Here is a 13,160-nt window from a genome sequence, read left to right as displayed (position 1 = left end):
GTTTCAACATACAATTGTGAAGAATGTTTAAAATGCAGAAATGGAACTTTTTATTTTTGTACATCAACTGATTTAAATGCATAGAGGCTCTTTACTTACAAATAAGCTTGTATATATGGATGATTTTTTTATTCGCGTAATGCAAATGGGGGAATGTACTCATATTTGAGGTTGGTTATGATTTGTATGGATGACTTGTTGTTCACAGCATGGTTGTCAGCAGGTCCACTTTTACTATGAATAAGCACGATACTGAATGGGTGTGAACAGTGCAAATCGCAAGCAAAACTACAAGTAGCAAGGTTATACTAAATGAAACTCGATTTTCAAGATAACGAGTTACGTTGCAGTCCATTTTCAATCCACTTCGACTGTATCCATTCTCAATTGTCAAGTATCTAAGTTACTCGATTTCTCTATATCCGAGTTACGTTCAAAATAACTCGATTTATAGGGTACCGAGTTACGTTGGAGAGCACTCTACACAGCTAGATTCGTCTTGGACTGTATCTGGACCAGTCCAAATAGCTGGACTGGGTGTTTGAGCCCAGTCAAGGTAACTCGATTTACTTATTACCGAGTTATGTTGAACAAAACTCGATATATTTAGAATCGAGATACGTTGAAGACCATTGTGCACACTTGGATTCCTCTTGGACTGCCTCTGGACCAGTCCAAATATCTGGGCTGGGTCGGGAAGCCAGTCAACTTAACTCGATTTAGTTGTTACCGAGTTATGTTGAACAAAACTCGATATATTTAGAATCGAGATACGTTGAAGACCATTTTCTACACTTGGATTCCTCTTGGACTGCCTCTGGACCAGTCCAATTATCTGGGCTGGGTCAGGAAGCCCAGTCAACTTAACTCGATTTAGTTGTTACCGAGTTATGTTGAACAAAACTCGATATCTATAGAATCGAGATACGTTGATCACCATTGTCTACACTTAGATTCCTCTTGGACTGCCTCTGGACCAGTCCAATTATCTGGGCTGGGTCAGGAAGCCCAGTCAACTTAACTCGATTTAGGTGTTACCGAGTTATGTTGAACAAAACTCGATATCTGTAGAATCGAGATACGTTGATCACCATTGTCTACCCTTAGATTCCTCTTGGACTGCCTCGGGACCAATCCAAATATCTGGGCTGGGTCAGGAAGCCCAGTCAACTTAACTCGATTTAGGTGTTACCGAGTTATGTTGAACAAAACTTGATATCTATAGAATCGAGATACGTTGATCACCATTGTCTACCCTTAGATTCCTCTTGGACTGCCTCTGGACCAGTCCAATTATCTGGGCTGGGTCAGGAAGCCCAGTCAACTTAACTCGATTTAGGTGTTACCGAGTTATGTTGAACAAAACTCGATATCTCTAGAATCGAGATACGTTGATCACCATTGTCTACCCTTAGATTCCTCTTGGACTGCCTCGGGACCAGTCCAAATATCTGGGCTGGGTCAGGAAGCCCAGTCAACTTAACTCTGAAAGTTTAAAAACGTGTACCAATACACTTTTGAACGTTTAGACCCCCAAAAATTAACCTAACCAACACAAGCAATATGTCAAACAACAAGTGTGCGGAAACTTAACATATGCTATAATGTGAAATAGGTTAAATACTATCTAAGCCATAACAGAATAAAATCCACAGCAGATAAAATAAAGGCAAAGATAGAGAGGAAGGAAGATGCAAACACAAAGACAACACGCGATGTGTTATCGAAGAGGAAACCGAAGACCTCGGCGAAAAACCTCTCCGCCGCCCTCCAAGCGGTAATCAATCCACTAGAAAATACAGTTGGGATACAGGGACAGCAATAGACCCTCCAAGCCTAATCTACCCAATGCACCTAAGCCCTTCAAGCTTCTTGCTCCAACGAGGTTGCGCCGAACCTTTTTCTTTTCTAGCTTTCCGGATTCCGCTACTTCACCGTAGCATCAACCAATAAAGATTGGCTCCTTCCTAACTGCTTCCCAGAACTCCAAACGACTGTCTCACAGAGATGATAATGGTGAGAACCAGGTTTGGTATAAAGGCCTCTCAAGGATTTGACAATGGAGAGGAAGAGAGTGAGGGATTTTGATGAGACTCTAAGGTAGAGATTGTGGGTTAAAACAATCTGGTTTTTCTTTAGGGTTTCTCTCTCAAAATTCTCTCTGGAAGCCCTCTTTCAATCGTGGGTTAAAAGGGTATTTATACTGAAGAGGAGTGGAATGCGAAACGTCAGGTTTTTCCAAAACAGGGGTGGCTCGCGGCTTGACCTCGCGGCTTGACTAAGTCGCGAGTTCCAGTCGCGAGTTAACCGTATGGCCAGTTGTCCTGTTTTGTCCTGTAGTGCTCCAGCTAGCATGACTGTTCATCTTCCAGCATGCTTGGCACGTGTGCAGATTCTGGCGGGTTGAAGCCGCGAGTCCAGTCGCGAGTCCCAGCCGCGACTCTCTGTTTTCTTGCACACTCTTGAGCAATCTTCACACTATCTCACTCACTACCCTTACAACAATCCCACCTAAATACAGGGTTACTAAATGCTGAATTACAAGCAAATTTGGCACGGAATAAAGCCAATTAGATGGTTGAATAAATTCAACCTTACAATCTCCCCCTTTGGCTATTCCGTGACAAAACCCTAAAACAGACTCTAGACTTAACATGTGAGTTGGGAACAGTTGATCAAAACTCACTCACACCTAATTCTAGAAGCTGTGAAGCACTTGAATCATATGAACATAAACTCCTGAAACACAACAATACACCATGATCATTGTAAGCAGAAAATTATTAATGCATATGAAACAGGCAAAAAGAGATCAAGCATAAGATGGAGTTAATGAACAAACCATGGCTTGATCAACCAAGTGAACACCACAAGGTAGTGATCACAGTGTTCATTCACACTTGGAATGAATCACAAGGACATACAAGTTAACAAGCACAAGGCAAGACACTTGTATGTACAACACTCAACCAATGCATAGCACACAAGGCATATGCATCTAGGAACAATCCTACAAGGGCACAAGAGTGACAGTACATAAACCAAAATGCAGAACATTTAGATTAAAGTACTGATTTCCACATAGCATAAAGGCTGCACTTAAGCATGGTACATACCACAAGGCCTACAAACTATGCATAAAGCAATAACCCTAAAAGCTTACAAAAGCATATGGGTACAAACACATTATATTGAATAAAAACTTAAACAATATAAACTAAAAGTTAATAAAGTTTCTCCCTTTCAAAGTGATGAGAAGCTGTGATGCACTTGGAACATATATACTTGTAACCTGAAACACTTGCACAAAACACATTAGACCCTCAAGGTAAAGCAAGTAATAAAAGGACAAGTATAATGTAACAAGCAAATTATGATCAAGTAAACAAGATGTGAAACATGTGAGCAACTAGATCATACACCAAAACAGTCATATAGAAATGACTACAATGATCACATAGCAAAGCAAATGATCATTCGAACATGCATTCAATGAAGCACAATAGCATAGGGAAATATGCATGTCCAAAGCACAAACATGATGCAATGAGAACACCAAAGCATAACACAAAGCACCATAAAGCCAACAAGAAAACAAACAGGACAGGGTTTTCTAGTTAACACAATGTCTTCTCCCCCTTGGTATATGCATCTCCCCTATGGAATATCTCTCCCCCTACAAATGTGCATGAGAAATAGAATTTCTCCCCCTAAGGATGTGCACAAGAGTCATATAGAAATGACAAAATACTCCGAAACATACTCTAGAGTGTGCGGAAACTTAACATATGCTATAACATGGTATTGATTAAACAACTATCTAAGCCACAACAAAATAAACCACAGCAGATAATGTAAAGGCAGAGATAGAGAGGAAGGAAGATGCAAACACAGCGATAACACCAGATATGTTATCGAAGAGGAAACCGAAGACCTCGGCGAAAAACCTCTCCGCCGCCCTCCAAGCGGTAATCAATCCACTAGAAAATACAGTTGGGATACAAGGACAGCAATAGACCCTCCAAGCCTAATCTACCCAATGCACCTAAGCCCTCCAAGCTTCTTGCTCCAACGAGGTTGCGCCGAACCTTTTTCTTTTCTAGCTTTCCGGATTCCGCTACTTCACCGTAGCATCAACCAATAAAGATTGGCTCCTTCCTAACTGCTTCCCAGAACTCCAAACGACTGTCTCACAGAGATGATAATGGTGAGAACCAGGTTTGGTATAAAGGCCTCTCAAGGATTTGACAATGGAGAGGAAGAGAGTGAGGGATTTTGATGAGACTCTAAGGTAGAGATTGTGGGTAAAACAATCTGGTTTTTCTTTAGGGTTTCTCTCTCAAAATTCTCTCTGGAAGCCCTCTTTCAATCGTGGGTTAAAAGGGTATTTATACTGAAGAGGAGTGGAATGCGAAACGTCAGGTTTTTCCAAAACAGGGGTGGCTCGCGGCTTGACCTCGCGGCTTGACTAAGTCGCGAGTTCCAGTCGCGAGTTAACCGTATGGCCAGTTGTCCTGTTTTGTCCTGTAGTGCTCCAGCTAGCATGACTGTTCATCTTCCAGCATGCTTGGCACGTGTGCAGATTCTGGCGGGTTGAAGCCGCGAGTCCAGTCGCGAGTCCCAGCCGCGACTCTCTGTTTTCTTGCACACTCTTGAGCAATCTTCACACTATCTCACTCACTACCCTTACAACAATCCCACCTAAATACAGGGTTACTAAATGCTGAATTACAAGCAAATTTGGCACGGAATAAAGCCAATTAGATGGTTGAATAAATTAAACCTTACAAACTCGATTTAGGTGTTACCGAGTTATGTTGAACAAAACTCGATATCTATAGAATCGAGATACGTTGATCACCATTGTCTACCCTTAGATTCCTCTTGGACTGCCTCTGGACCAGTCCAATTATCTGGGCTGGGTCAGGAAGCCCAGTCAACTTAACTCGATTTAGGTGTTACCGAGTTATGTTGAACAAAACTCGATATCTCTAGAATCGAGATACATTGATCACCATTTTCTACCCTTAGATTCCTCTTGGACTGCCTCGGGACCAGTCCAATTATCTTAACTCGATTTCTCTATAAGCGAGTTATTCGCATATAACTCGATTTCTTGGGTATCGAGTAATTGTACATTAACCTGATGTTCAGGATATCGAGTTACTTCAAATGGACTTCCAAACCACCACACACAACATGGATTCCTCTGAGATACACTGCGCACAGCATGGACTCCTTTTAGTCCCAGTACACATAACTCGATTTCTTAATAATCGGGTTATGTGTATGACCAACCCACTATTTAGTGCTCAAACGTACGAAGCAGCAACTGTTCAACTTCCTCTCAGCGAAAGTTTGGAGAACCAGAACAATGGCTTCTCAATGGCGGCGAGACAACGACGATGGTCCTGCTGATCGGTCCCCACACTTTTTCAAGATTATTCTGCCGAATGCTGTTCAGGAAGGAAAGCTTGTAAGTATTTTTTCCATTTATAAACTAGATTCCTCTGAAAATCATATGCTAATATACACTTCGAACACTTCATCTTCTTTATTTGTGATTCTTGAAAAAATGTACATTTGTTACATGTAGTCAGAAAAACTTTCATTTTGCAATACGTAGGTTACACTTTAAGAAGAACACAGTCACATAACATAGTACTTTTGCATCGTACACTTTTATATGAACAAAAAATGAAACAGGGATAAGCGCATGGTAGAGATTGAGGAAAAATAAATACAGAGCAAGAGCAGAGGGCTAAGTTTGATTATACTTTTCGCAATGTATAAAAGTACATCTTATATTATATATTACATGATAATATGATATCATGTATGAAATTTCATGAAATCTTAGTAAGCACTATGAAACAAAAGATTAGTATGATTGTGACACAATAGTTGCATTGCTTCGAATACAGGGCGTCTTTGGAAGACCTCCACTAATGCCTAAGGACTTGCATCAATTAAAAGGCCCATTCGGATTGAAAAAATAATTTTAGTTGAGAGTCCATCTTAGTCATTTGGCACTCACTGGTTCAAGTTTTATTACAATAATTACAAACTTACATGCAGGGTTAGAATTTACTTAATAAAAGGATTAGGATTAGTTTGAATTCGAGCTCTCATATTTATAAAAAGGCTACTAACTCTTTTCCTGCAATGTAATTAGACTACTACTCAAACTGATTCCCTTGAAATTTGCCATACCAGGAGTATTATGTAAGCTGGATTTAGAGGAGGCCCATGATTACATCAATTGGAATTTCCTTATATATATGCTGAGACAATGTGGCTTTACTAAAAAATGGAGCTGATGGACTTATACTTGTATATCTAGAGTTAGATTCTTTGTTTTGGTAAATGTAGCATAGTATTATATGGAACTCTGCAACTTTGACAGCCAATGATGTCAAATTAAGGGAAGCTATAAGATTAGGTTGTATAATTTGGTTTCAAAATTCATAAGATTTGTTACTGTTATAGCTATTAAATATAACGTCAATGTTGCAGGATTACATTTTATTTTGTTTGATTTTCTTTTCTTTTTTGTGTGGGAGTGGGGGGCTGTAACTAAGAAGTATTATGGAGATTCTTTTTACAGCGGATTCCAGATAAGTTCGTGCAGAAATTTGGAGTGGACCTGTCAGATATGGCCTTTCTCACTATTCCAAATGGTAGAAAATGGAAAGTCAAGTTGACACAACATGCTGGGGGGGTTTGGTTTCAAAATGGTTGGTCCGAATTTGCAAGCTCTCATGGTGTAGCAGTGGGGCACTTGCTGGTTTTCAAATATGAAGGAAATTCACAGTTTCATGTACTCATTTTTTATGCCACTGCAATAGAAATAGACTATACTTTAGACGACGAACTCCAAGTTCATAGGATCGAAGATGATGAGAGTGATGACAGCTCTGTTGAAATCATCAAACACTTTTATAGGGGAGAGGGTTCAGGTTTGAATGTTACACTTTTGTAAGCAACTGGTTGATTTGTTTAGCTTCTGCTCTATTAATTTTATGTGCATGACTTCGTATTTTCAACTTCTTTCAGGATCAGCCCATCCTAAGAAAGACGGTGGTGTAGCTAAAAATCTTGTTATAGCCAATGCTTTTAAATCAGAAAATCCCCTTTTCACTGTTATCATGCGTCCATCCTACGTTAATGGCAAGGATCGTGCGGTAAGCTTTTAGCTTCACTAAAATGGAATATTTTTGTAATTTAGAAATGCAACTCCCATTAACTATCATTTTTCATAGATCAATTAGAAAGATTGTCACACTAGATACTTGTGGCTGGACATTTTGTTCGTAATGATTTTTTCTTATTTGTGTTTTTAGGTGAAAAGATGTAGATCAATTAGATACTTGTTGCTGGAATATATTTGTTAAATATCTATTATTGTTCCTTGTACAGAGTTTACCCCAACACATTATCAACTACTTACCAAGAGACGGGTTTACCAAGGACTACACCAAAGCAAGTATACTCCCTGTCAAGCTCCAGATTGTGGACCGATTATGGCCTGTGAAGCTATACCTTTATGAACGAAGTGGGGGTTCATCATGTGTCGTATCAGCTGGTTGGTCTGCGTTTGTGAGGGAAAATAGTTTGCAAGTAGGAGATGTTTGCGTATTTGAGCTGATTATGAGGGACGGTGTTGTGTTAAACGTCCACATTTTCAAGTGCCAAGACTAAGTGGTTAGGGTGGATGCAAAGTGATGATAATATTATGTGATGTTTAGAGTGTGTTTACTTTGTAACTTTACTATTCATCCCTATTTTGTTCATCCCAGTTTGCAACTTTATTGATTGGGTACTTTTGTGATGTTTAGAGTTTCACTCTTGGGAAATTTTTAATTACTATGATGAACTTTCATATGTATTTTAAATTGAATGTGATGCTGTATTTTTTTATGCGCTTTTGTTTGGATTTTGGCCTTTTTTGCATGTCATTCAATTATATTACATTGAATGGCGACTCTTGGATTTTATTTTAGGGGGGTCAACATTGTTATTGCTATAGGATTTTGTTCTTTTCAGATGACATTGTTGTATGTTTTGTATATATTGTAACACTTTAATACAATAACACCATGTGCAATAATTTTTAGTCATTATTTTTGATGTTTGCAAATTTAGATGTTTAAAAAATAAGTGAGAAGTTAATCCATCAATTGTGTCAATCAATATAATGTGGCAAATTGAAAAGCTTGATAGCTAAATTTTCAAAATTTCACTTGGTAGCAATTTTTCAAATGTTATAGATGAAGTTGGAACTTCTTGTAAACTGCGAGGACTAAAATATGTACTGTTTTATTCAATGAACTTGATGAATCGTTGCTCAAAGAAAAATATCGTTGTTTCCTGAAAAATCTTTGTATCTTACAAATGAATACAAAATCTTTGTATTCCAATGCCAAGCTCCCTGCATGTACAAAAACATTAAAATTCGAGAGACCATACTCATGCTTCTGGATAAGATAATTAAATTATATTGAAATCAAATCTACACAAAATGGATGATATTTTTTTTTTTGTTGCAGTAGTCCTTCAAAAGAACAGTAGTGTTGCAAACGCAAGGATGAATATAAGGGGAAAATAAAAAAGGAGAGAGATTTAGGATACACGGAAGCATTCAAAACACCAAAATTTATAGAAAAACATCATCTTTGAACTAAACAAACCTGCAAACAACATCTGTCAGACTCCTATCATAACTGCTGCCATTAACTGCTTATGAAAGTGGGTCATCCACACGGTAGAAATGCAAGTAATTCTATCATTGTCATAAGGAATCATGAGTCTGGATTATTTCTAAATCCATTTTCTCAAGAAATTTTCATGAAAAAGAAATTTTCACTCAACTGTGAAACTTACATTTTATTGAGAATCGTACCACTAAAAAAGAAGTAAATAAAAAATATTAAATAAAAAGGCTCCGCATGATTTTTGGAACAACTTAGAAGACTACTTGTTATTGTCAATTAATGTTGAGAAATGATTACACCTAACAGGAAGATTAAGGGAGACCAGTGAAAATAACTCAAGTTCTACAAAATTGAGTAACTCTGCAAATAACTCGCTTTATGATGTATCAATTTATATGCAAGCCATTACACATAGAAATTGTATTCTTGAGATATTCTACTGCAAATAACTCGATTTTACCGGAGTTCGGTTTTGTGCGAGGTAGCCATATACAGTTGGATTCCTCTTGGACCGCATCTGGACCAGTCCAAATATATGGGCTGGGTGGATGCATGTGTACAACGTAACTCGATTTTCTAAATCTCGAGGAATTTGAATTCTTGTGAGTGTCCACTGCGCAGAACTCGATTCACGTAGAATCGAGTATTGTGGCAGGCCTACCATTAAACTTCGATTCGTCTTAGACTGCATCTGGACCAGTCCAAATATCTGGGGGCCCAGAAAAATAACTCGAGTTATGTATAATCGAGTTATTTGAAATTAACTTGTTGTCTGCGACATCGAGTTATGAGAAAGCCGTTCCACCATTAACTGGATTCTTGTTATTTGTGCTACACATAACTCGATTTACGGACAGTCGGTTTATGTGCTGAAAATTTGATTGCATGTAACTCGATTTCCAGAAAATCGAGTTATATGGACATTACAATCTATTACCCATTTTTATTAACTCTTCCCCAGTTCTGCAGAACTTGCAGCTGTCCGAAATTACATCTTCGATTGCTCTCGCTTCATCTGGCTAGAACCCACAATTTCCCGCGCAAATTCGTCGAGGATTTTACATAGTAAGACTCTTTTAACGGTTGCTGTCTTTGAAATTACACATTGTTGGTGCATTATTCTCAAATTTTGCATTTTGATGCTTCACACTTCTATGTCTATGTCTATGAAGATTGTGATGAAATTGGGTGTTTGCCTAGTCAAATGCATTGTTGTTAGTAAGGTTGCCTATGTCATAGGTTGTCTTCCTTCCACAAAATGAACTTGCCAGTGGCTCCATATGTGTGTGGTATAGATATATGCTGGTTGTATGTCTGAACTGTACATTGTGCAATTTATTTTCTGTTTTTTATAGAAGCTGGTGAAACTTAGTACATGTAGCTACGATGGTATGATATATGTCAGTTCCTAAATCCACTTGTATGTTTCCTATATGATAAGACTTCTGTTATATACTCTAGGTCTCTAACTTCAAATTATTGACTCGGACCAAAATGCATTACAATTATTGCACCAACTAAACAACCCGTGAATAAGAATATTTGGTTTTCATTGTGTTGTTGTAAACTGCTCTAGACAGTATATTGTGTGCATGATTTTCTACACATGGTAGCTGGTTACTCTTCAATTTTTGTTCTCTGCTTCAAACTTCATTTTGGTTCTGTTTTTGTGTGAGCTGATCGTGTTTGCACTACTGACCATCGATTAGTTATGGGTCCGAAGAGGACTAAGAGGGGAAAATGCAAAGCTGCATCCGAACCTGAAGTGGTGTTTGATCAATTAAGGTTCCTCATGCCAGAAAATGAGCAAACCTTTGAAACCTTGATTAAGCGTAGGCGTATTTGGGGAGAAAGGCAAATCAATTTACAGGAACTGCATCCTTTTGTTCGTGAGAATCTACAGTCTAGGCATTGGCTGTCCCTATGTACAAACATACAACCCCCTCCAGCTGACTTGATTAGAGAATTCTATTCGAATCTATCGGTGCATGAGGATCTTGGTGGTCACAAGGTGGCATCGTCCATACGTGGTGTACCGTTTACAATAACTAGGGAGCACGTATCTAAAGCCCTTGATGTACCTATAATTTGTACACCTACTTATCCAAACTCTATGTCTCCTCGTATTGATGATGTTATGGATGTTCTTTGTGGACGATCAAACAATCGGGATTCTGGCCGAAGTATTAGCTCAAGTGAGTTGACTGAGCTTAATTATATCTTCTTTAGGATAGCTTGTCACAACATTTTCCCTATCTCTCATATCCATACAATCCCTGTAAACAGGTGTATCTTGCTTTACGCCCTTGTCACCAATAGTTCCATTTGTTTTCCTTCCCTTTTCATCGAAACCATTGTCAAGGTGCGTAGGAGCAAGTATAAGAGGCATGCTTTGTTTTTCCCAGTTCTCATCCATAGGGTCCTCAAATATTTAGGATTAAAGAACTTTCCTTCCCACGAGTTGGTTCACATCCAAGCCCCTATAGGAGCCAAATTTCTGAAACAGCGAACTGCCCAAAAGAAGGTTGTCGACCTCAGTGTTGGTCCATCCAACAGACCACGAGTACGGTCTACTACTAGAGATGTTCAAGATGAGGACATGCATGGGGATCCCACATCTGTTGTTGCCGAGGATGGTGATGATGAGATAGATGTTGACACTGTTGATGCAGCGCATACATGCCCTCTTCCTCCCTCTCTTCATGCTATGATGGAGACCATTATGACGACTCAGGCAGCCCATGGTCAGCTTCTACATGGTCTTCTTGCCGAGGTTCGAGCTATGCGAGCGGACTTAGCTCACTATAGACGTCCTGTTCCACCTTCTACACCATCTGACTCTTGATGATTCCCATTGGGTATTGTACCCAAGGGGGGGACGATTTTCAGTTCATGGTTGCTATAACATATTTGGAGAATTGTATGACAGTTTTATATTTTTTTATTTTAGTGGAAATTTGAAGAACATGGTATCCGTTGAAAGTAATTTGATATATTAATATGATGGTTAGTTTCATGCCCATCGTTACTATCATTAGTATTATTGAAATGGATGTAATGGTCTAAGAATTTTTTATGTTATTATGTGATTCTATATAATATCAAGTAGATCCAAGTCTGTGTGTAAATAACATTTATTTCATAATTCTGTACGACGCTCACGTGTTTTTAGATTATAGTAATTATTAATACAAATGGAAGGTTTTGTGAAAGCACAATTCGTTTACAGGTTTTGATATTAACGATGAACCACCTAGGAGATTTTCCTTGGAACAATGGCTGAAGCTATATCTTGACTTCAGGCAACTATTTTTATTGGAGGTTTTGCTGAGCTTACATGTATTTTCCACTAATTGGATATTTTTGTCGATCTTAAATCAGCAATTATATTATTCTGAATTTGATCCTCGCCTGGACTATTCCTCATGCATCATATTTTCATTATAAAATTTATTGATGAAACCTTGCAGTGCAGACTCGTCGAAAAAGATAAAAGCGACACTTGGCATGACCTCATTCACTCTAGCATTAGGTCTAACGGATTTTTTTTTAATCAAATATGAGGAATCCAAACCTGAAGTGGTGGCCCCTTACATAATATATTAGATAACTGTGAGCTGAAGATAATAAACATCGTGAAGTTTAAGTATGTTGTGAAGGACCAAACACGATTAAACAGATATAACAGTGACCTCAAGCCACTAACATCAAAGTTCTAAGAGCAAAGTGGTGCTTTCAACCTGTAAATTATTATGGCACGCGTTTGTTTGAGAGCTTAGTTTCAGGGTTGAACATGGTTTTACCTATGTGCAATCTCTTCTAACCAACAGTCACGAATTATGGGAAGAGCGTTTTGACTACCATCCTTGAAAATGACCAACGATAATAAACACCCTGATGTTTAAGATTTTGTAAAGGTAAAGTCCACAATTAAACAGATATAACCAGGAGCTTAAGCCACCACCAACATCTACGGTATAACAGATGTGGTATTCAGACCAAATTGGGCCTCGCTTCAAACCGACAAGTCTTTGACCACGATGTTTGATCGAATAGTCGAGTAAGTAGGTATTCCCTCAAATGCAGTCTCACATCAATTGGCTACGATTACAAGAGAAATTTCAGTGTTTCAGCCTATGGCGCTACGTAATTTGTAAGAGTGATGGTTCTGAGACCAAAGTGATGCTTTTAACCTGTAAATGTTTAATGACCAAAGATAATGAACACCGTCATATTTACACACCATGATATTTACAGACATTCAAAATGACCAAATCACAGAAAACACTGTGATCTTCGTAATTTATTTTGTGAAAGACCAAACATAATTAATAAATTAATATTGCGAACTTGCTGGTGAAAGACAAAACACAATTAATATAGCGAAGTTTGAAGGTGTCCAAGTTCCAACTCTAAACACACGTCACCAGCCTGTTTCTGTAGCAC

General features: G+C 38.5%; 1 protein-coding gene across 1 annotated transcript; it reads left to right on the top strand.

Annotated features, from left to right (window-relative positions):
* The first annotated feature begins 5,374 nt into the window (after positions 1–5,374).
* On the top strand, positions 5,375–6,982 carry LOC126696128 (B3 domain-containing protein At4g01580-like). Its single transcript, XM_050392913.1, has 2 exons — positions 5,375–5,476; positions 6,608–6,982. Exons 1-2 carry the CDS (start codon positions 5,375–5,377, stop codon positions 6,980–6,982), a joined length of 477 nt encoding a protein of 158 aa, XP_050248870.1.
* Positions 6,983–13,160: the final 6,178 nt, after the last annotated feature.

Source organism: Quercus robur, chromosome 8 (assembly GCF_932294415.1).
Source record: "Quercus robur chromosome 8, dhQueRobu3.1, whole genome shotgun sequence".
NCBI lineage: Eukaryota > Viridiplantae > Streptophyta > Magnoliopsida > Fagales > Fagaceae > Quercus > Quercus robur.
The sequence above is the reverse complement of the archived record's forward strand: the minus strand, read 5'-3'. Positions and strand labels throughout refer to the sequence as shown.

Excerpts from the sequence above, each read along its gene's own strand:
- LOC126696128 (XM_050392913.1), top strand. The coding sequence starts at position 5,375 with ATGGCTTCTCAATGGCGGCGAGACAACGACGATGGTCCTGCTGATCGG. Across the intron at positions 5,477-6,607 it reads CTGTTCAGGAAGGAAAGCTT|CGGATTCCAGATAAGTTCGT; the intron begins GTAAGTATTTTT and ends TTCTTTTTACAG.